At 41.1% G+C, this 24315-nt stretch overlaps 1 protein-coding gene across 7 annotated transcripts in view; it reads right to left on the reverse strand.

Moving 5' to 3' along the window:
- Positions 1-2893: 2893 nt before the first annotated feature.
- Positions 2894-24315, reverse strand: part of FCA (flowering time control protein FCA) — a 33502-nt gene continuing 12080 nt past the window's right edge. Inside the window, exons 6-20 of one of the 7 annotated variants that reach the window (XM_088855670.1) lie at positions 23727-23788; positions 23420-23483; positions 23164-23243; positions 23001-23065; positions 22863-22925; positions 22361-22454; positions 21234-21317; positions 20538-21089; positions 20400-20438; positions 20054-20263; positions 19737-19940; positions 19613-19651; positions 3620-3682; positions 3478-3523; positions 2894-3243 (exon numbers count right to left, since the gene is read on the reverse strand). In XM_088855670.1, the coding sequence (XP_088711796.1) occupies positions 3236-3243; positions 3478-3523; positions 3620-3682; positions 19613-19651; positions 19737-19940; positions 20054-20263; positions 20400-20438; positions 20538-21089; positions 21234-21317; positions 22361-22454; positions 22863-22925; positions 23001-23065; positions 23164-23243; positions 23420-23483; positions 23727-23788 (1673 nt within the window). In that variant the 3' untranslated portion in view covers positions 2894-3235. Of the gene's footprint in view, positions 3244-3477; positions 3524-3619; positions 3683-19612; positions 19652-19736; positions 19941-20053; positions 20264-20399; positions 20439-20537; positions 21090-21233; positions 21318-22360; positions 22455-22862; positions 22926-23000; positions 23066-23163; positions 23244-23416; positions 23484-23726; positions 23795-24315 lie in introns of all 7 variants that reach the window. The other 6 variants (XM_088855671.1, XM_020674899.2, XM_020674898.2 and 3 more) reach the window with 6 other exon arrangements.

Genomic DNA, 24315 nt, shown 5'->3' on the forward strand with positions numbered 1-24315 from the left:
ATTGGGGCCTCTCCGAGATTGTTGCGATAATATTATCTGGTCCTTTCATGGACACTGCCACCTTGTACTACTAATGAAACAGAGTTTTGGGCCCTCTGTCATGGAACCAATAAACTTGATGATTCTTTCCAGAAAATTCTCATCAAAGGAGACTCCCTCAATGTCATCAACTGGTGCAAGAACCCTACATCTACCCCTTGGCAATGGACCCATATTGGGGATCGTAATGACAGAATCCTATACGGGAAGGAGGTCTCCTTTATTCATGTTCGCAGGGAAAGGAACGTGAGTGCTAACGTTATTGCCAGAGGAGCAATACTTTCTTTTCTTCTTTTCTTTTTTCATTTTCTTTCTTTGTTACTTTTCTTTGTAATTTTTCATCCCATCAATGAAAAGTTACCATTAAATGTTTTAAAAAAAAAAAAAAAAAGAGAGATTGGGTCGTAGTTGAACTTACTAAACTGTACGGTTTTTATTATTGTCGATTCCACAATATGGGAGCCTAAATCCAATAGTGTCTTCTCTATATCTTTACTTACATTCCTATAAGAGCCTAAATCCAATATTCTTTTCTCTATATCTTCACTTACATTTGGAAGAAGTTTATATGCAGGCATGCCTGCATATAAATAATAAACTTGAGCCACCCACTGTCGATCTTAGTTGGACGGTAGTGATTGAAAGACTATCTTTTAATCCCCACCATCCAACCACGGTGGACAGCTACTAGCTCTTTTGAGCATGCAGGCATGCTTGCATAGTAACCATAGCCCCTACATATTGGTTTGCAATGGTAGCTTCTGCAACTTTCTTGTAACGCCCATCCAATTAAGACTACCACCGTCGAACTTAGTTGCATGGTGGTGATTGAAAGACTTATCTTTCAATCACCACCGTCCAGATAAATTGGATAGTTGGTAACCCTTTTGGGCATGCAGGCAAGGCTGCATGGTAACCATGTCCCTTGCATATTGGTTTGCAATGATAGGTTATGCAACGTTCTTGCAGCGCCCATCCAATCCACGTCCAAATTAGCCCCAATTTTCACAAAATGAATGCATTTGCATGGTTGGCCATTGTCGCCAGTAGGGGGGGCAATGGCCAGGCGCTCCCCTAGCCCTACCTAGTCCTAGTCCCATAGGGCTGGCCCAAGCCCAGCCCTAGCACTCTCCCAACCTAACAAAATTGAAAACATCAAAAAAAAAAAAAAAAACAACAAAGAAAAAGAGAGTCGGGCCAAGCCTAACCAGGCCAGCCCTGACGCAGACACCGCCTGGCCCTACCCTCAAGTCGTAGTCACTCAGCCCTGGCCCAGCTCTTGAACAATATTTCGTGGCCCAAGCCTTAATTTTTCAGGGCCGGGCCACCCAACCCATTGCCACCCTAAGTCAAGAAAGTCCTTACCTTGAACTACCTCCAAAGAAGAGGGCTCCCCTTGCCTAGCATCTACCTAATGTGTATAAGGAGCAGCGAATCTATTCGTCATTTGCTACTTCACTGTCCAGTTTTTATGCAAATTTGGGCCTACACTAGGGCGCGGCGCTTTTTGGCTTACAATGGGTAGTCCCACACGCAGTTTCGAGGATACACAGTTCTGTTGCGGTCACAATTTTGGAACTAACTTGGGCGTAACCAATGGCTGTGGTCATACCCCTCAAGGAGTAACGAGGGTAACAGTTCTGTTCAACACGTCTTGGGAAACATACAAAAAAAAGTGTGCGACTTGGAGTTTCTCCATCCATAGGAACCAACTACATCCTCGCTAAACCAGTGCTGGAGACACTAAGGAATCATGACGCGAGAAAAATTCCCCTTGATGGTAAATGAGGTGGGGGCTACGTCCCTGCTCGAAGGACTTCGTGTTGTCAAGAAATTCTAATGCCCGTTTACAGTGTTTAGGGAATCAAGTTATACAGTATTACCTGGTTAAAACTGACCAATTAACAAAAGGTTTGGTCAAATCAAAACCAAATCAACTCAGGATCAAATATGTTGAACCTGATTCTTAAAAATAAAAAAAATAAACATTAAAAACAAGTAGATGTGATAGTCTAAATTTTTATATTAAAAATTTTGCCTAATTTTACTTAAATGGTCAAACAAACTAAAACTAACAAATCTAACTAACCAAAACCCCTCAATCATTGAGTTTAACTTATTTTCGTCCAAACTTAGCTTTTACCTTGAGCCTTACTGGCCAAGAACCGGTCGGTGTCCCTACCAATCGGACTACTGGTTTGGTACAATCTTAACTGTATTCTAATAAGCCAGCAACATGGAAGAAATTTTTAGTTCAATGAAATTCAAGACACTATTAACCCTACACAGGTGAAACTCACTCAACTAATTCAAAGGCAGATGCCTTCCCCAAGGATGGCACAAACCTTGCTAAAGGTTTCGTGGGTCTAACTTTGCAGAACACATTAATGGAATGACTAGAATTTTCAGGCATCAAATTAGACCCCCATGAGATGTATTCCCCCATCTCTGCTTATTTGTCTTTTATTTTATCAAAACATATCTAGTTACCTAGTTTAATAGGTTGAATGTGGCTTCAGCGCAAGGGTTCCTACATTGGTGTAATAAACCCGATAAAGAAGACCTTTTAAGTGTCCCCTTACTTGACTAATAACAATACAAGAATAGCACTAAGGTTCAAGGAAACAATATCTGCAGCTAGAGGTTTCAATATTAGGGTAGGGTGATTAAGCAAGGCGGTCAATTTGACTTGCCCATTGATCACATCTGGTAGGTCCAGGTCCAGGTCCAACCCGGAACTATCCGGGTTGGGTCAGGTCCGGGTCGAGGTCAACCCAACTTCATACAAATTGGGTCCGGTCCACCGGAACATGTCAGAGTCGAGTGTAGGTATAATCCCATTCAAAACCCCTAGTTCGATACTGAAACCCAAATGGGGTAATATATCATTAAAACCCTAAATTGTTTAACTCCAAAAGAGAATGTATGGATTCAAGCACACTAACCCTAAACGGTCAATGTCTACTGTTACATAGGGATCATTCACAGGGAAAACTTCCAGTGTTTTGTTATGTAACACTAGAAAAACATGGGAAAGAAGAAAGCAAGAGGAGAGGCAATAAAACCCTAGACTGTTATTGGGCCAACGCAGATAAGCGTTTTACAATTTCCTAAATATTTCCTCAACCCGATGACACTATTCCCCTCTTTTGCTCCTCCCAACTTCAGCAAATATGGTGCTTGTGCGTCTGGATTCTCAGTTACCTGTAGAGGCAGAAGTTGAAAAATCATACGCACTTTATTAACAAAGGCTGCGAGAGAAGATATTGCAAAAAGGTTGAGAGAGTGAGAGGGAGGGGAGGGAGAGAAATTAGCAAATTGCTTCAGGCAGAGTATTTGAAAAGAAAAGAGAGAGAGAGAGAGAGAGAGAGAAGAGAGAGAGAGGAGATTAGGATAAGTTTTCGATGAAAACAGAAGATTGGATGGTAAAAATTGAACCTGCTGGTTTGCTTTTCCACACCAAATCCTGTGCAGTTTGCAGGCCCTGCAATTGTTTTAGTCAAAAGAGACCACTTATTCCAAAAGCAGATTAGAAGCCAAACCACAAATCCAAGGTCACACACTAAAGAAAATTGTTTACCTGCTGGAGGCGAGAGGGATCCATGGTTGCACCTGCCGCATGCAACTGCATATAATTCAATCCCTGCATACCGACAAAACCAAACACATTCAGAGCGAGTGGACTCATCAACTAAATTTATCTCAAAAGTATCTTCAAAAAGAGAATTTATCTCAAAATCACGTAGCTGATTTAAACAATGAAATAAAGTATGTGGGTGCATTATTATGGTGATTTCCTTTTTATTACACGTCCATATAAACTCGTGCAATAACCCGAACATGGTTTTTTTAAAAATGTTAACTTGTATTAATGGGTCTGTGAGTACAAAAACTGGTCCCCTTAAGGAGTGATGGCCCAAGAAATGGGCACTATACAGTAGGAACATAAAAACAAAGCATTGCCACAATAGTGCTACACAAAAAATTGCCCGTCTATACAGCAATCATGCTCTCAAAAAATGGCACGTCTGGGTTAAGAGAGGGGTGGGAGGGGGGGTCATTGTCTGACTGGAGTTCACCCATTCTCTGGCTAAGGCATTTGCAGCAGAATTTGACTCACGTAAGACATGTTTCCATGGGATTCTGAATGCCTGATTTTATGTTCGATCTCATCGAAACAGTGGACCAATCTCCAAGGTGAAGGTGCTAGGCCCGAGGCCCAAGATATGACGTTCATGGAGTCTCCCTATATTAGTAAGAAAGTGCCCCAATTGGGGTCCAGATTCCTGACACTCTGTAGGAGGATTAAAGTCTCAGCTGTGGTGGAGTCGGTCTTCCCTGTGGCCCTAGAGGAGGAGAGAGTACGGCCCTCATGTTACAAGATAATTTTGGACAATTGTGATTTAAACAGTTCTCTGTATTCCCTTTAATGGGTTCAGAGTCAAGTCAAAAATGGCATCTCCTTTTCTAGGTGCACGTGAAAGCGTGCATGCGTGTGCGCATGCCCAGGCACAAGCGAGGTTATTACTGAAGTACAACAGTAAATAAAATCATTTCCACATGCCATTCCAGGTGGCATATTTGTAAGCTAGTTGCATTGAAAAGCATTGGGGTCCGCCACACAAATCCTATAACAGCTTTCCTTTTCTAGGAATTAGTTTAATGTATGCTGATTGCTAGATGTTGGAAAATATGAATAAAAAAACTGAAAGTCATATGATCTTGTGGGAGCAATGTACATTTCCATGCTCAGGCAAAACCCTACTAGTTAGGAGTATTTTTAGAACAACATATTTTGGGAATGTGACCTACTCAAAGCAAACAACCCAAAAGAGAAAATAATACATAATTTGGAACTGCATGAAAAAAATCACACCCTAGGATTGCACGCAGACTACCCAATTTTAGACAGTCACAGATAATCCATTCCTTTTTAAAGTGGACCCCAGAATTTCAGATCAAGAATCCTTCAAGTAGGTCATTTGCCTAAGGGAATAAATAGACAATTTGCTCCTGTGGGAGCATAGTATACACACTAATAAAATAAAGATACTCATGTCATGCTGAAAAAACATGACATCATTCCATGAGATTTACAACAATGCAATACTGATCCCTTTGAAACTTACTACTGTTATGACTGAGAAAAAAATCAACATTGAGTTATCCAAGTTCTTCAAAAAGCTGTAGTAGATTTTGCAATATGGCAATAACAAACAAAGTCAAACAAGACTTATTCCTGTGGAATACGAAATTCTTGCAGCTAAAATGAGTAGTTTTTCAATGATAATTAGACCATGACATTACACGGCTGATCCTAACATTGTCCATAAATATGAAAATTGCCCTCATATTGGGCACATGACTTCACTACAACCATGCACATCATCATTATGGAGATTTCACAGGAATTGGTGTTAATACAGCAAAAGTTACATGCTTAGCTTGAACTCTCAAGCCTCTAGAAGAACAGACCAAGCTCGAAGGTTATGAACTTCAAGGTTGGTGGACTTCAAGATGGGGAAAAGCTACAAATGATTGTCAAGATTGAAATTAAAGGATGGAGCAGGCCACTTTTGGAATCCTCAACGAGAGGAAGTCCAATACCCATATGAGCTTGTTTCCCTAGATAGAGTATAAGAAGAAAGGAATGTATAGACAAGATAAATTCAGAAGAGTTGAGTACAAAAATATTGCGAGGAGCTTGGTAGCGTCAGGCTCAAATTCGATGGGTGATCGCTCGGCAACCCCAGCCCTGCTGGCTGTGGTAGTCTCTTCTGGGATCATAATGGCCACACAATTCTCTCCTACTCAGGATCCTTTGGGGTAAAAGTTTCTACAACTGCTGAGGCTTTTGCACTGTCAAAAGGGATGAAGCGCTTTAGCCTGGTTCGGTCTGAAACACTTATTGTTGAGGGCTACTAAAAGAATTTACGCCCCTGGACTGCTCGGACCTCTCCTTGCCTGTGGCGTCAGCAACTGGGGTTTGATGAGTACTTCGATCTTTGTAGGCCTATACAGATCTCATATCACCATATATGGAGGGAGGCAAACCATCTTGCAGATGCCCTTGCCAAAGCAGGTGCTAAGTCAGGACATACCAATGCCTACTTTGTACTAAGGGTAGGCTGTGTGTCTTTTGCTTGCTGCTGCACCTTTCTTGCTTTGTGGGCCAGCTGGGTTATCATTTGTGGCCCATGCAGTGTACAGACAATCCTTCTTTTTGTATAGTACCGAGATAACACTATTTTTTGCAAGCTGTACAATGCACCTGGTACATGGGCGACCTATACTCCTTTTGTAACCCTTATTTTTAGTTTCACTATAGAACAGTGAGCCTTCTTTCAAAAATAAAAGAAAATGGAATATTATGAAGACATATTGGGGCAGGAGGAAATGTTATGGAGACTAAGATCCAGGGTTAATTCACTAAAGAAGGGAACAATACCATCTTCTATTGGAGACTGAGATCCAGGGTTAATTCACTAAAGAAGGGGACAATACTATCTTCCTCCATAAATAAGATGAAAGGAAAGTAGCACGCCTCAGGAGGTGGGACCTCCTATAGAGAGACAAGAGAGACCCCTAGAGTATAGCAACCCCTCATTGGGATTTGAAGTGTTGTTTCCTTTTTGAAAGATAGAGTCTCCCAATGCTTCTCAAGATGTTTTTTTTTTCGAATTATGATGCTCTCAAAAGTCAACTTTCAGGAAGTTGTTTACCAGTGAGAAAGAGGAGGAATACTCAGTAGGCTATGTTGGTTGCAAGAGTCGTTTAAAAGGAGTAAGAAACTAGAGAAAAAACAAAAGGATCAACAGGTGGTTGTAGATAATCAGATGAGGTAAATCTTTTCTTTTCTTTTACTGTTGGAACGTGTTAACCGGATGAGGTAAATCTAGTAGCCCAAAAAAACATAATTATTCATAAGAACAGTGGGATTCTACATGTCATGTTGATAGCTCATTTTATCGTCAGAATATTAGGCTCTTTGATGGCTTTTGGACCTCCCATGGGGGCTCCACAAATTCCCACCTTCTGTTTTCTAATGCCATTTTGTAGTGAGGTGCACAATGATCTCAATCAGAAATATATACAAGATCATCGGATATGTTGATTTGATGTAATCTCAGAGACTGACTTCCGTCCTAAGTTTCCCTACAGCTGCTGGTACTTAATATAAAATTTGTTTGATATGGCTGTTTTAATTGTAAGGATAATCCCTTCATACTTACTGGTGAGAATCATAGCAGAATTATCTGGGAACATGACAACAAGAAGGCCTCATCAGTGAGGTTAGGAGAATTGGTCGTTGTAACACACACACCGGTATGGATTTGGGCATCTGGTATGTGACTCAGAGTGTCTGAAAGCCCAATACCAGCCAAGACTTCCATACAACAAGTTACATAAAAATCACCTAAATATAAATTACATAGAAGTTTCTACTGATAAAAAGAGGAAAAAGTGTATATAGAGCTCTAAACAATCAAATTAAAGCCCACCTCAAAATTTTCACTAGAAGAGGTTGTTTTGATGCCTAAATATCCTCTAATTGATCATCTCGACATCAAGATGCATGGACATGACAAAAAAATAAATTTCAAGTTTTTGGAAATAGTGCATGTTGAAACGCATTTTTGGACCGTCAGTTTTTAAGTTTCCATAGATCTGCTCGATCTACACTATTTTTTAAGCTTTAAAATTTATAATTAGTGATGAAAATATATTTCACAAAGATTTACAGTACTGAAACTACATTTCTCGACATTATTTGAAGGCGTGCTATACTTTGATTGTTTAGAGCCTCGGGTCTATACAAACAGCACCCTATAAAGAAACACAAGATAGTTAAACATGTATTTAATGTTATTTTATGGAAAATAAAATTTTAAAAATTCTTTGTAGTTTCCTCATTTATTTCCTAAAAAGATTTTTTACTCAACATTATTAATAAAAAACGTTGGCTCCATGTGTCACAAACGTGCTGGGTAAGTGGGGTGGTAAAGCTACTGGTCATAATGCAAGAGGTTCCATGTCCAAATCCCATAGTGGGGCAGTTTAATTCTTTAAAATTTAACCAAATATGAACGGGTATGTCACATGCCAACAATCATGACAAACCATTTTGACACCATGTGACATCTCAACAGAGCAGACATATATAGATGGCATATCTACCTATGCCGGTGAGTGTCGACACATAATAGTGGGGAGGTAATACTACATTTGATGCTACAGAGACCAGAACAAAATATAACATCCATAAAGGCCCACAAGAACTCTTGATTTTGCTAAGCTGGTCGTGTAAGATAAAGCCCTAACAGCTGATCATCTGTACAAATGGAGTACTAATTCCCTTATGCATTTACCATGTCAGGACACTAAAGAAGCATATATCATTCACCTAACATTTTTGCTTTTTGCTCATCAAGAATGGACATTGTTCCTTTTCGCCCATCAAGTATGGATTCTATTCATCGATTTATCTCAGACTACCCGGATTATAGCTTCCTCAATGGACGGACTCTTGCACCACTGTAAGGATTGTTGCTCACAAGTACTGTGTCGTGGGTATCCTTTCCACCCTCACAAGGAACACTACAGTAGAATCCTTTGTTGTTATTCTACTTAATTCATGGGTCGATTAGGAAAAAGTCACTTCCGGGCTTGAACTTTCCAGGAGTCATTCCAAAACTTCATTATGAACTAGATCACACTTGCTTCTCATTCAAGATGGTGGTCTCAATGACTTCCACTAGTTTCCCGTACACCTAACTCAATGAAGGTTACATCAATGCTAGCTCCCTAAGTGGTCCAGGACTCATAAGGGTAGAGAGGCCTTTAAGGTTTTCATGAGATGGTTTTGAGCTTTTCAGGTCCTGTTTAAGGGGAAGCAGCAGATCCAACTAGTCATAGGAGTGGAGGACCAGCCCTATATCTTCAGACGCACTCCCACTGCCACTCCCAAATCTTGTTATCTAGCCATTTCCTAACATATTCCTTTTATGTATCAACGGTCCCCACTCCCACTTCCATTCCTTCCCTTAATAGCTCTTCATGCTCTCTAGCCCATACGATAAAACAAGTGTGAGGAATAAATAATATATAATTTTTGGGTAAATAAATATAATATTACTCGGAGAAATATTACAAGAGTGAGAAATATATATTACTAGGAGAACTATATTTAAAAAGTTTGAACATTACAATTTATTCCACTAATGTTCTAGTTGATTATTTTCTAAATTTTTATGCTCTTTTAAAAAATGTATTATATATAATAATTTTCACAAAATCTTTAAATGCAGTAAAAAAATGTTTCTTTCATAAAAGGTATATGTTGCAGTTTTCTAAATGTATTGTATGCACAATCGTAAACATTTAGGCAATAGTTCGTACCCATGTTTTTGTTATAAGCACCCATGTACAAAGGTGCAATCTTGGAACTGTCGTCGTGTCTTTATTATATCACTAATGTTTTGGTTATAAATAACAAATACATGGGGGCAAACAACAAAACATGCAGTATAGCAACCCCTTTTTGGAATAATTTCTATTTTCTTTTAGTAATGTTTTATTAAAATATGGCCAAGAAAGACCTAAAAGAGATCGTTTTCAATGCTTGGGTCGATAATCCAAGAGAATGGAGAGATTGAGGACAACGTCACGTATAGAATTAGAGCTAGGTGGGCTAAGTGGAGATGTGCATCAAGAGTTTTATGTGATCGCCGTATTACCAATAAAACTGAAAGGAAAGTTCTACAGGACGGCTGTAAGACCAGCCATGCTTCATGGGATGGAATGTTTGGCGTTCGATAAACAACATATCTATGAGATGAAAATAGCAGAGATGAGGATGTTGAGTGATGAGTGGCAAGAATAGAACTCATAATGAATACATCCGAAAGAACTTAGGGGTGGCTCCAATAGGCAATAAGATGAGGGAACGTAGATTTAGGTAGGTTGACCATGTGCAGCGTAGACCTAATACCGCACCGGTTAGAAGGGACAATTTGGTTGAAATGGAAGGTTCTAAAAGGACAATGGAAAGGCGTAAAAGGTAATGGACATAAGTGGTGAGAAGAGATATGGTGACTTATGATCTGACTGAGGGTATGGCCCTTAATAGAGCAGAATGGGAGAATAGGATTCATATGGCAAACCCCAAATAAGTGGTATAAGGCTCGAATGATGATGATGAATGATTTATTAAAATACAAAAAGTGTAGTTACATAAAGATACTATATTGGGAAAATATTGTTATGACCCCTAAAAATCTCACTTATTTTATGTTAATCCCCCCACTATTTATCCCAACCAAGTGGCATTAGAGGTAGTGAAAAAACCCATAAACTAATTCTCAAACCGTTATATATGTTAACTCTATGATCAAGTGCCCCAAACTGATTCTCAAATGACACTCACATCCTTTCACTCTCTTCCCTCTTTATTTATTGGGCGTGGTTTCTATAAGGGTGCAACCTTAACCAATCCAATTATGGCACACCTCCAAATTTTATCATAACATATAATTTTCGTGTAAATAATTCTTAGGATTATTTGAGAATCTATTTTCATATCTAATTATAAAATTTTAAACTCCAAAAATAGTTAAAATCAAGTAGATTTATAAACATATGAAAATCTTGAAAATGGACGGTCTAGATAATGTGTTGCAAGATGCACTATTTCTGGGGCTAAAATTCTTTCTTTCTTTTTTTCATATTCATACATCTCGATGTCGTAATGATCAATTAGAGGGTTTTTCAACATCAAAACATCTATTTCCGATGGATTTTTTAGCTGCATCCTGAATTCTACATTTTAAGGTTGCAACCTTATATGAATTTTTTCCTTTATATCTTATTTCTCAAAACCAATAAACATAAACCTTTACACCTATTTTCTCTCTCTCTCTCTCTCTCTCTCTCTCTCTCTCTCTCTCTCTCTTCGCAGTTGCGTTAGCTCTAAAGATAGAATGGAGTACACTGATGGTGATTTATGTGCTTTTGTGATTCACCAAAATACAAAATTGGGTTAATGCCGCTTTATTGGAATAAATGGTAGCAGTTTACCATGAAGTGGGATTTTTGGGGGGCCATAACAATATTTTTCTTACTAAAATATGTCATACATTTCAAAGTATTTATATCAAATTGTGATTATGCGAATAAAATAATGACAAAGCTCATATAATTTATATCTAAATTGAACAATTTCCTTGTCAGGAAGAAGAGTGCATTAGAAAGGCTGTGGCGGTGCCAAGATCTCCAGCCCACCTACGTGCCTCAACTTCGAGGCAGCCCAAAAATGAAATAATAAAAAATATTAGGGTTTCTGAAAAAAAAAGATTTCCAGCTTTTTTCAATCAAACAAAAACTTTACATTGTAGATGTGTCTGTGTGTGTGTGTGTATGTTGCTAGTTTTGTGCTGGAAAATGCCACTATTCGTGTTATTGTGGTAGTGAGATGGTGTGTGATTGTGAGTGTGCATTGATATGATGTAAGAGTGACACTACAAGACCATACAGAGAACCTAATAAGACTAAAACATACACGTATTATAACACACCGTCATAAATGTTCTATTTATAATTACCACAAGGATTCAAACACCACAACGAAATTCCTATTGTTGATGATCACTCCATCTCCATAGACGAGTATTACCACACAGAATACATAAAACAATTTAAAATCCGAGTGTAACTCTGTTTTTATGCTCAAGAACAAAGGGATTTAGAGAGGTTGGCAGTTCTAAATATGCGCCTAGTCTCTTCCCCCAAATGGGAGGACACAATAATTTTAACCTTCACCAAAGGGCGGGCATTTTCTCCCCCCTCAGGTGAAGTTGGCAGAGGAGGCTATGGCGGGAGGCAGCCACCTCAGTCAAGCCAGCCGAAGGCCCTCCTCTGTAGGGTTCAGATTGGCTCCATGCTGCCACCAGGCATGTGCCTAGTGTCGACACAAGCCAACTTTTAATTCACTAACACCAAAAGTATTAAACTAACAAACACCAATGTAGCAAGCCAAACGTAGTTGACAACAAGCCGAACCAGCTCATGATCAGTGTCAGCTTGGCTCTTAACGTGCTGAGATAGAGCCGTGTTTTGCATGTGGATAAGGAAATCCAAGGTGGCAAGTTTGACTCAAGACAAGCTCAGATTGTTTGATATATTACACATATAACGAACACCACATAAATACAACGCACGCATTCATGAATTCACACACATGCACACATCCAAGCACCACTCTAATGTTGAACTTCGAATTTCCTACTCGAGAAATTATGTACCATAAAATACCTTACATTTTCAAATGACTTTTGACTAAAAATTGTTCATGCATTCGAGGAAAAGTCGTATTGTCGTAATATCATTTCAGAATCACTCAAAAAATCAACTTCAAATTTTTAAAATGTTCCTTTGACGTTTTGAATCATGTTTGAATTTGGAAGCAAGCTCAAAATATAAATATGCTATCTTTTAGAATTTTAAACCAGTTATTGTCTTTTGTTAAGAGAAGTTCACTATAATTGCATTACATAATAGTAGAATTTACAAAAGGTGGTGACCGAAATGGTCACACAATACAAGCCCGAGAGGGTCCAAAAAAGACAAAACCCGCTGCTAGAAGGGGAGGAGAAGGCAGACAAATGGCTCAGAAGCCTAGAGGAAGTATTTAGGAAGGCCCCTTCTTTTGCCAATCTATCAGCTTCAGAATTTGCTTCTCTGAAAGCATGGCATCACCTTCCACCACGATATTGTGACTACAGGAGTGATCAAACTTGCGAAGGCCCTCCAAAAGCGCTAGAGCCGCAGCAAGAGTGGAGTCTACAATACCGATAGGTCGCAAAAATGTCAGCCAGGTACTGCCATCACTAGAGCGAAAAACCCCCCCAATTCCTGAGGGACCAGGGTTGCCAAGAGAACAACCATCGGAATTAAGCTTCACTACTCCCACTTCGAGTGGTCGCCCACCACGAGGCCCTTGAGCTTCTATGGTTTGCTAGAAGTAATAAGTCGAACCAATTGCTATGGAAGTTAGAGAATGGGAGAAAACTTGAATAGAGCACGGTTAGAGGCCCAAAAAGCCACTAAGTTCCTGATTTTCTAGGCCAACAATTCCACCGAAGACCTTGCCCCCCGGAAGATTCTATGATTTCTTTCTATCCACAACACCCAAATAGTGGATGAGAGCGCGGCTTTCCAAAGCAGCCATCCTGCCTTGGGCCAGGGGGTAGAGAGAAAGGCTTGAAACAAATGAGGAATGCTGGAAGGCAGTACCCAAACTGCTCTAAAGAAGATGCAGTGGAGTAAAAGCTGAGAATTGGACTCCTCTTCCATCAAACAGAGGTTACATCTGTTTGGGAGTTGCACGACTAAAAGGATTCCAGGCCTTGGAAACTATGACACAAAGTAGGCCCGGGGGGATGGAGAGGGCAATGATGGTGCTGAAGAGGGAAGCCACCGAGAATAAACCCAAGGCGAGGGGGTCCAAATAATCATGTCCTCCCCAGAGGTTGGTAGGAAGACCAAATGCAGGCACTCGGCCAAAGAAGTAAGGTCTTCAAGCTCGTGGTCGAAGATAGATCTCCTAAACTGAGGCTTCCAAAATTCTGAGGGCTCTAGTGAAACTGAAGTTGTCAGCCACTGAGGACTGGCCGTTCTGCGCTAAAAGATAAATATTGGGAAACTGATCTCTAAGGGCGGAATGGACAATCCAGGAGTCGGTCTAAAATTTCACCCTTGTCCCCTCCCTAGGGCAAAAGGAATGTGGCTTAGAAACATCTCACGAGTACGAAGGACGGACCTCCAGAAACCCGAGATCTGCCCACTGGTTTTGCATTCCAGCTATTCCCAAAGCAATATTTGTATCTTATGACCTCCATCTAGAGCTGGCCCGATTGGGTCGCGAGCCTCCACCACTATTTGCCCAAGAGGACCATATTGTGATTTCTAAGGCCCCTGATACCCAAGCCCCCTTGGGATTTTGGAAGGCACATATCCCAAGAGATGAGATGAAGCTTATGTCCATGCTCCCCAACCTGAAAAAATTCCTCATAGTGTGCTCCAATCTTTTAGCTGCCAAGGCCAGGATGAGAAAGAGAGACATTTGAAACACCGGGGTATTAGCCATAGTAGCTTTGATCAGGGTACGTCTCCCTGCCTTGGATAAAAACCCGCCTTTCCCACCCGCGAATCTCTTATCAAACTTATCTAGAATATGGCTCCATTGAGAAAGTCGAGGCATGTGGAGGCAAAGTGGAAGTCCGAGGTAAGCAGACGGCAATTGCTCCACAAAGCAACCCCATCTGTTGGCAAGAAAGAGGACCATCGACGGGTCGGAGCACACCCCCATCAATTTATTGGGCTTAAACCCAATAGCCATCTCAAAACACTTAAGGAACAACCGAAGGTTATCCACATGGGAGACATAAGAGTCACAAAAGATGAGGGTGTCGTCTGTGTATTGCAAGTGGGATACAAAAGGACCAAGATTACTTGAGCAGAACCCACACAAGAGACCTACTTGATAAAGACTCGAATTGAGGTACTGAAAACCTCCGCCACAATAGCAAACAAGAATAGCAACAATGGGTTGCCTTGGCAAAGGACTCTACTAGCCAGGAAGAAGCCCTTGGGGGAGCCATTAATGAGGATAGAGAAGACAAGATTAGATATGCATCTTCGGAACCAGCTTCTCCACTTGACCATATATGCCATGTGTCGAAGGGTGTCATCAAAGATTAACCAGTCAACAGGATCATAAGCTTTCTCCCAATCTAATTTAATCACTAGGCCCAAGGACTTAGTTATGGACTGGGTGTGGATGCACTCATGGGCGATGAGAGCCCCATCCAAGATCTGTTGATCCTTCACAAAAGCCCCTTGGGTGGGAGAAATAACTGAGGGTAGAACTGCTTTAAGTCTGGAGGCCAAAACTTTGGAAAGAAGTTTGTAGGAGCTATTGACCAAACTGATGGGCCGAAAATCCTTCAATTCTTCTGCCCCTTCGGTTTTTGGAACTAGAGCAATGAAGATTGCATTTGAAGCTTTGCAAATTACCCCTCGCGAGAGGAATTCAGCAAAGAACTCGATGACGTCAAGACGAATGACCGTCCCAAAGCTTAAGTCATTAAGAGCCTGGAGGGTCTCTTCTTCATAGAACGGTCTTTCTAACCAACTCGCTTCTACCGAGCTCCAAGTGAGAAAGGCTAGATCATGCATTATGGGTCTAGGGCCAGAAGGAGGGATCAAAAGATTAGAGTAGAATGCAACAGCAGCCTGCTCGATAAGGGAGGGGTGGTCAACTATCGAATCCCAACTTTGAGGTGGGTGATAGAATTTTCCCACCTTCTACAATTGGCTATTTTGTGGAAATAGCCAGTATTAAGATCACCCGACTTCATCCACTTGACCTTGGCTCTCCGAGACTAGTATATCTCTTCTTTTTGAAGAGTGGACTGATGGTCGAACTTTGCTTTGGGTCGAAGCCCAATTTCAGAGGGTAGCAGGGGCATGGACTCCTTTATCACTTTCAACTCGTTTATAGACTGTAGCATCGAGGCCTTTTACCCATGAAATTACCGAGGTGTTGGGACGTCCAAGACATCGAAACCCCTTTCAGCAACTGGAGCTTTCTTTGGACCCTGAAAACTGCCCACCCTTGAACCAAAGGTTGGAAGGAATTCCAAAACTTGGTCACCATTTGGATGAAATTAGGTCACTCTACCCACCAAGACTCGAACCTAAAAGGCTTAAGGCCCCAGTCAACAGCTTCAGTGTCCAAGATGATAGCACGCTGGTCGGAGGTTGGTTTGGGTAACACAAAGGAATGGGTTCCTGAGAAGGTGAGATCCCAATCTAAGGAGGTTAAAAACCGATCGAGCTTAGAGACATTAGGGTTGAGAGACTGATTGGACCAAGTAAAATGGGCCCCCTCTAGAGGGATATCGATTAAATGATGCTGGAAAACAAAGTCTGAGAATTGCACCATTGCCGAAGAGATGGTTTGGTTTAAGTTGTGATCATGGGACCACCTGGTGATGGTAAAATCTCCCCCCTCCCCCCCCCCCAAGCACCAGGTGGTAGGGGAACTAAACGCAAAGGAGTGAAAATTTAATTCCGTTCAAAAAGCCAGTCTCAATCCATCAGAATTAGGACCATATACTGCAGTGCACTTCCATTGCATACCATCAGAGGTTCTTGAAAGGGAGACGGTTGCGAAAACTGGCCGAAGGCCGAGTCCAGCAAGTTGTGAAGAGAAGGGTCCCAGAGGAGCCAAATGCCACCAGAGGCACCATTATCTTCTAAAGCCAGTCAGTCACCCACAAGGTCTAAACCCCCAGATATTCCTAATTGCAGGGAGGTCAGGAGCAGGAAGTTTGATTTCAATAAGGGCTAAGAGGGAGAGAGAGAATTTTGCACATAAGTCTCGGATAGCCCTACGTTTTCGAGCTTGGCCCAAGCCTCGTATATTCCACAATAATCTTCATTGAACACCATGGGGATTAACGATACGTCGAGAGCGGCGCTTTGTTGCAGAACTAGCCGAGGATGCTAAGGCTATTGCAGAAGAGAGTGAGGGAATAGGGGGCATTCCAGAGCCATAATTGACTCCAAAAGAAAGAAGATTGGCTAGCTCTCTTTTTCCTTTCTTCATATTGAGAGATTTGGATTCCCCAATGACGAAGTCTTCAGATCCTCCCATGGGACAATTAATCTGAAGCCCATCACCTGTAAAACTTTATGAGGGTTGCCTTGGGCTCAGTCCAAGCCATCAGAATCCAAGAACACACTACCACGGGTAGCTGATCCAGAAGAAAGGGAGGACAACGATGAAGCAGATAGGCACTAAGCAAAAAATGGTGCTTTGGAGCTTGAGAAGAGCTGCTCCTAGAAGTAGGGGAAAGGAAAGAGAGGGATAAAGGGGACAAAGCGATAAAAAGGGGGGGACCAGCAAAAGGGAGTAGAGGGGAGAGAAATGGGCAAGACAAAAATGGAAGAGGGATGAGATTGGGAGGAGAGGCTGAATTCTAGACAGCAGGATCTGCCAAACGAGGTGAGGGAGGGGATGGGGATAGGCACATGGATGAGCTGTGTAGGGGTCACCGATAATAGGGGATTGGGAGCAAGACTACTCGCTAGAGGCTTCGAGCTGTCAGCCTTGTTCGCAGGGCGGAGACTCTCCTGCCTGGCAATCTGAGACCGGGGCTCCTTGGGGTGCAGGAGAGGCTTAGCCGCAGAGGGGGCCAGGCAAGAGGGCGAGGAAATTCCTCAGGAGGGGGCAGAAGAAGCGGCACCACTGCAGGGAATGGAGTTAGGGAAGTGGACGTGTGCCGGAGAAGAGCTACATGAACAGGAAGAGGGGGCCGAGAGGGAGAGACCCAACAGACTTCCAATCCACTAAAATGAACTTTCCACAGGCTTCTCCAATGCATTGGAAAGTATCTATGTTCCACGCATGAAGAGGAAGGTACGAGCGAACAGCCAGATCTTTTGCAAGACCGCTGCTCCCATCGTCTTGTTCTAGTGGGCGAGGGAAAGGGCAGTGCCATAAAAAGACTCTTTCTGGCTCCTTAAGACTTCGAGCATCTTTTCCTCTGTTGGGAAGGAGAAGAGGAAGTCCCCTGAAGAGAGCTACCTGCAAGAGAGAGACATCCCAAGTCCTAGCCGCTCACATCTGGACACCTTTGGCGTCGTTGCGTGCGGGCTGGAACCAACCAAGAAGCGAGAACCTCAAAGCTTTCTCCAGGTGAGAGGCATGACTGCCACCGACAGGGATGGAAAAAGGAGCAGAGAGGGGATGGGAGGGATACGGAGGAGGCACCTATGGCAGGGATTTATCGGGGGAAGGAGGCGAAAAGGATTGCGGTGATCGCAAAATATGAGCATACGAGGCATTTAGTTGGGATTGAAGAGGGGGCTGGTGAAAGGAATGTGGGCAGGGAGAAACAGGCAGTTGGGAAGGCGGAAGGGGGAAGAGATGAGGAGGAATCAAGAGGTTGCGGGCGAGAGGAAGGTTTCTGGGCAGCGATGAGCTTGGAGTAGGATTCGTAGGGAGAAGGGAAAGATGAGGTGGGGTTTCCTGAGGGGGAAACGCGAATGAGGGGGGTTGGGTTGAGGGTGAGGGGTGATGGTGGTGGCGGGGAGCTTGCAGCTGTGAGGGGTTATGGGGGTGACGAGGCATACCTCAACACCGGAGCAAAAACATCATTATTTCCAATAATTCCTAACCCTCCTAAACGAGTTATTGTTAATGTAATTTTAAGATGTTAAGGGTATTTCGTGCTCCTTGTGAAAACCAACTCAAAATTCAAAAGATTCCTTTTACTTTTTGAATCATGTTTGAATTTTTTAAGCAATTTAAAATTACAAATAAACCTCTAATCATAATTTTCAAACAAGTCACTGCTAATGTACATTTTAGATTTGGAAAGGTATTTTTGGTCAAAAGTTTGGGAATAGGAAATTCTAAGTTTACCATTATAGTGGCATTACTTGTGATAACCTATAGATATGCACTAGAGTGGTGTAACCTAGAATAACCGATACATATACATGCATACATACATATATTATGCATGCATGTATGTATGTATGTATGCATATGTGTACGGATTTTTGCATGTCTTGTTTATGGCTTGACTCATCTCAATTATGGGCTTGTTTAAGTTAGTGAGGTCAAGCCAAGCGAGCTCAAGCTGGGTAGCTAAAATTTGGGCAGAACTAAAGCTGGGACTTCACCAAGGCATGCCAAACTTGAACATTTAAAAGTTCAACTTGGCTCTTTGACACCCCTAAAGCGAAATGAGGTGTCAGGGTAACATAATTCCTGCTCTTGACAACGGATGTTGCAAAAGCAAAAATCTAACCATCAGCTCCAACAATAGGTTGTTTGGAAAACCTGCTGCAGATTTTCAGTCACTGGTGGCAATTTATTAAATCATAATGGGAAAATTCGCCTACCATCTGCTGTTTGAGATGAGAGTAGTAGACCAGTCTTAAACAAAGTCTTAAACACACAGAGAATCCAATTCATAAGCAAAGAACTTAGTTGATCACATCAAATTAAAATCACTAATTCCATAACGAAACTTGTTCAGAAAACCATGATATTCTTTCTAAGACATTATAACTAAAAGACATGCAAAACCTCGCGTATACTAATATAATAGCATGCAAAATGGCAAAATCTCATTAAAGGATGCATTTCAGCTCAAGTACATAAAATTGCAAAGGACATGGATACTCTGACTATACTTGGTTACAGCATGAAATTGTTACTGGTAGCACTATGAGATCAGCAAGATAAATTAAAATAGACAATCGTGGTTCGAAAGAGTCCAACTCAGATATGCACTAATTACACCCTTGTACATTAATTAGAAATTAAAATACAAGCACAGGCTCACAGATCAACATGCTCTTTTAAGAACAATATAAATTTTAATCAGAAAATGCTGTTTGTGTGCATACAAGGAAATTATCAGGGACATCCAACATATGATCGTATTAAGTTGTCCAAAGTGAGCATGTCCTAAAACAGAAGATAATGGAAACACACCTGAATATTTGGATGACCGAGTATACCAGAAGCCAGGTACTGCAAGGCCAAAATAAATATTGATTGTAGATTGATCATGGATAATATTTTAGTAGGAAACAAGCAAAAACTGAAAGCAACTTACTGGAGCAGATGGATTGGGCTGCTGTTGTGGTAACTGCTGCTGCTGCTGCCTCGGCTGGTTTTGAGGTTGTAACTGATTAGCAGGGGAAACTTGTTGTGTAGGCTGAAGAGATGACTGCACTTGAGTTTGTGGTTGTGCATGAAGCTGCTGCGACACTGTTTGCTGCTGCTGTTCAAAGGCTGCAAACTCTTCCGGTTTCTCCCACTGCAATTTCATATGGAAAGTCAAGGTGAGGGGACATATGGTAGCACAATTTAAAACAGAAAGATTGATAAATAATCTTTTCTTCTACCAATGAAGTAATCTTCAACTATTACCTTGCTCACACCGGTCACACTATTATAGTAATATTTGTAACCTTCAGGAGAGGTGTGCTCTGTCCAGTTACAAGTAGTCACAAGCACGGCCGATGATTGGGTACTAACAGGAACAGTTGGAACGGCTGATATGGCTGAAGGTGCAACTGCAGCAGTGGCAACAGCAGGTGTGCTTACCATATTTTGTGGTGCAACTCCAGTCCATGGAGACTGCAAGAACATTACATTCACAAAATGTGATCACCCAAAATGTTTGTTAAGCAACAACGAAGGCCATGGGGAATAAACGAACACAAAAAGTTATATGAAAGCATTAGAAAAAAAAGCATGAACAAGATATTCAAACCTGAGGCACCAGTTGTGCTGGCATTACCTGATAATATGACTGCAAAATTCAAGAAGCCAAAACCAATACAATCAACAGAAGTGCTCTCAAAAGTAAGAATTATAAGAACTGAAGGTATCCAGGTTAAAGCAGTCACACCTGTAGCTTTTGGGACTGGGAGGTCTGCTGCTGTAATTGACTTTGCTGCAATTGTTGCAAATGAGAGAATGCTTGCTGTTGGGAGAGAATATTTGCCTGAGAGGCAATTGCCTGATGTTGCACAAGTGCCTGATGTTGGGCTGGCGATTGTTGATTGGGCTGCACAGTTTGTGGTTGGATAGTGGAAGAAACCAACTGTTGCGGCTGGTTTACATTGAGTGCAAGAGAATGAGGTTGTAAATTAGAAGGAATGAGTGGCTGTGTTGTTGTCGGGAGATGAAGAGGCTGAGAAGCAGATAACTGAGCGCCCAATGCAAATAACTGCTGCTGTTGCAATGCATGGCTAAAGGGAAGCTGGGCAACAGATTGAGGGGATGGAAGTTGTTGGCCAAGCGGTTGCGAAGAAGTCACAGAAGTTTGGGGTTGAGATGCTGAACTCACTGGGAGTTGCAAGGAAGAAGGCAAGTGCTGCGGAGATTGAAGTGGTTTCTGCAATGGCGATTGTTGTTGTTGACCAATATGTGGTATTGGGGCCAAAGGAGGGTGGAAACCCTAGAAGAACAAAAAGAGAAGTCCAAGTGAAAATAGGCAATAAAGAAAACCCCCAGATGTAAATTATCAAAGTACATGTACTTTAATCATATAACAGTACATGTACTTTAATCATATAACACGATCAATCAATATTGCAATTACCGGCTGTGCTGTGGAGGAGCTTGTGATTGCAGGTCCCTGGAGAGAACCATTCGTTGGAGGCCCCAGGACACCCAAAGAACCAGCCTGCAGTAAATCAAGACACATTCTCTCAATAAACAAACCAATCAAGAGAATCCTCTCAACTAAGTAAAGAGCATTGTTTTAAAATGCGGCTGCATCGCTGCACATTCGACCGTATCGTGCGATATGCACTACGAGGTGCATCACAAAACAGCGCATATGCACTTTGGTGGCATGCACCGCATCCCACCGCATATGCTGCATAGCGCCTTGCAGCGCATATGCTCTCAAACAGCATGATGGAAAAAAAACCTCAAAGAGGAGTCTTTAGGTATATTTGCCCCCAAAATAGGGGGGAAAGAGGGTTTTTGGGGGTGGGGGGTGTATTAAAACCCCTAAAACAGCTAAAACGGCCACTTTCGTGGCTTTTTTTCCATCTAATCAATCAAAAAAAGGCAGATTTTTTTTTGAGATAATCTTTTGATTTTGTCTTGGTGGATCTTTGCTTGTTGATTAGGATTAGTTTGGGTGATTTGAAAAAGTTTGAGCAAAGATTTGACAACATATCGAGGGTTTCAACGGCTGAGAAGACATCGATATTGTCTTCTAAGTTATGTTGTCTTCTATAAAGTTAGTTTCAAATTTCTAATGTCTTCTATGATCTATCGAGGGATAGTGGATACAAATCTCTGGTAGCTGATACTTTTCGAGTTAATGAATAAATTAAATATCAACTTTCACATAAATTACCCCCATGTTTTTTTTCAAGCATTAAACTACTCTTTTAGATTTTTTAGAATTTTTTTTATTTATTGACTGCATCAGAGTGATGCACCCGCATCTGGACCGCATCGGCCCCCCGAGCACATCGAGACCGCATCCCACATTTTAAAACGATGGTAAAGACACATCGGAACCGCATGCCGCATATTAAAGCGATGGTAAAGAGACAAAATTTGATGGCTTGTTGATGTAATGACAACGTTCAACAATAAAATGTGTAAAAAGACATTAAAAAAATGATGCGTTGAAGTTATTGCAGATGAGGATGTTGGGAAAATACCAACCCTAGTAGTTAAATTGATCCCAAAACCATGAGAACTAACCTGAGGAGATGGCCCCATATTTTGTGGGCTCATAGGATGCCAAGCATTAGGTGGGATACGCCCTCCCAGATGGCCTCCAAGGTTAGGCATTGGCCTGCAGCAAACAAAATGGTCACCCACTTCATCTAGAAGAAAAAAAAGAAGTAAATAAAAAGACACGGTTTCAATGCGGCCAGCCAGCATATTGTAGAAATGCAGGCTTCGCAATAAATATATTTTTTAAATATAATTTGATCCTAATTTTTAGAGAATTTACAATCTTTAACATGGAGATCAAGAATATGAAAAAAAAAAATTGAAAGCTAGAAATAATAATTATATTAAGAAAACATTTGGACCGTTAGTTACAATTGTTTTTAGATGGACCACCTATTTGCATCCATCTTTAAGATGGATGCTTTATACCTCTGGACCTCATAGTGTAGAAATGTGGTCCAGCCCGCATGAAACAATTTTCCATAAAAGAGTGCTAAAAACATTAATAAAGACATGTAAAGCAAACCTTGCTACTTGAGGCCCTTGGGATCTAGGACCAAAACCAGGACCTCCGAAAGCAGGTCCACCCCTGTGACAAAAGGGGTTTTATCAATGCACCGAAAACAAAGACTAGGCAGCATTTTGATAAATACGCACAACCCACCTTGAATCTCCAGTTCTAGGTCTCTTTGGATCAGCAAACCGAACCGTCAATGGTTGATCACAGCCCTAGAATGAAATGGATATTAAAATCAAATGGGCAAGAATATAAAGAAAACAAGCCACAACACCAACAAACAGATCACATATTTCAGAGACACGCTTACCCTCATTACATAATTCCCGTTCAGTGCATTTATAGCAGCTATAGCCATGTCTTTGTAAGGATATTTAACAAATCCGCATCCTGTGCAAATTATTGAAAATAAAAGATGTCACCAATGAAGAGGACAATAAGACCACAATTAAGAATGTCAAATTTTAGAAGGTTGAGGTTGAATATAATAAAATAAAAATTTTCTCTTAATTGGTAGGTCAACTATCTCGAGGTTGATTATATATAAATGTAATAGGACACACCACGACTCTGCTTTAGGTCATCCCGCATAATGTACACATCATCAACACGACCATAAGGAGCAAAGATCTGTCAAACATAGTGGAAATGAGATTGTTATTCTTAGGCAATAAAACAACCGATGGAAAGCAGAATGTAATAGATAGAAAGTTAAATGATCATGAGAACAGGTGAGAGTAACGCACCACTAGATGAAAACACAGCTTTCATACTAAAATAAAAAATAGACTCGTTCAAACAAAATAGAGTGGTGGTCACCATACAAGAAACAAGAGAAGCTTAATAACAATTCAGGTTTGCCACAAAGCTTACCTCCTCAATTTCCTTTTCTGTGGCTTGTTTATTTAGTGATCCAACAAACAATTTGTACTCAACTGCACCTAACATAAATATGGACATCAGTAAATAGAAAAATAAAGGCACAAAACTTATGTAGCATACAAGTTTGCTATTTGCTGTATGTGCCTTCACCCATGCATACATGCATAGCCACACTCGTATACATATAAACATACACATAAGCATGTATAGATGCATATGCAGAAATGGTACATATGTCACACAATCAAATAATAAGTTAATGCAAATGACAATGTTCGCTACATGTTAATTCTTTCCTACTTAATTTAATCAATAGAATTGCTTCTCCCCCAAAGTGTAGAACATAGAATCTCCTTTTCCACCCAAGAATCATCAGTTCAAGGTAATTTGGGTTTCGTTAGCCCTATTCTAGCTTAAACCCTATGGACAGGGTCCATAATTATAGAAAGTTATCCCTATCGTGAAATATAGGTATGGAGCAGCATTTTGGTAGCTGCCCCATTGTAATAAGCACCAGCAAACAGCCCAATTGACCAATAAAGCACCTTTAACCAAAGCACCTTTAACCACAGGCAAAATA

Source organism: Amborella trichopoda, chromosome 13 (genome assembly GCF_054954075.1).
Source record: "Amborella trichopoda isolate Santa Cruz 75 chromosome 13, AtrichopodaSantaCruz75HAP2 v2.0, whole genome shotgun sequence".
Lineage (NCBI taxonomy): Eukaryota > Viridiplantae > Streptophyta > Magnoliopsida > Amborellales > Amborellaceae > Amborella > Amborella trichopoda.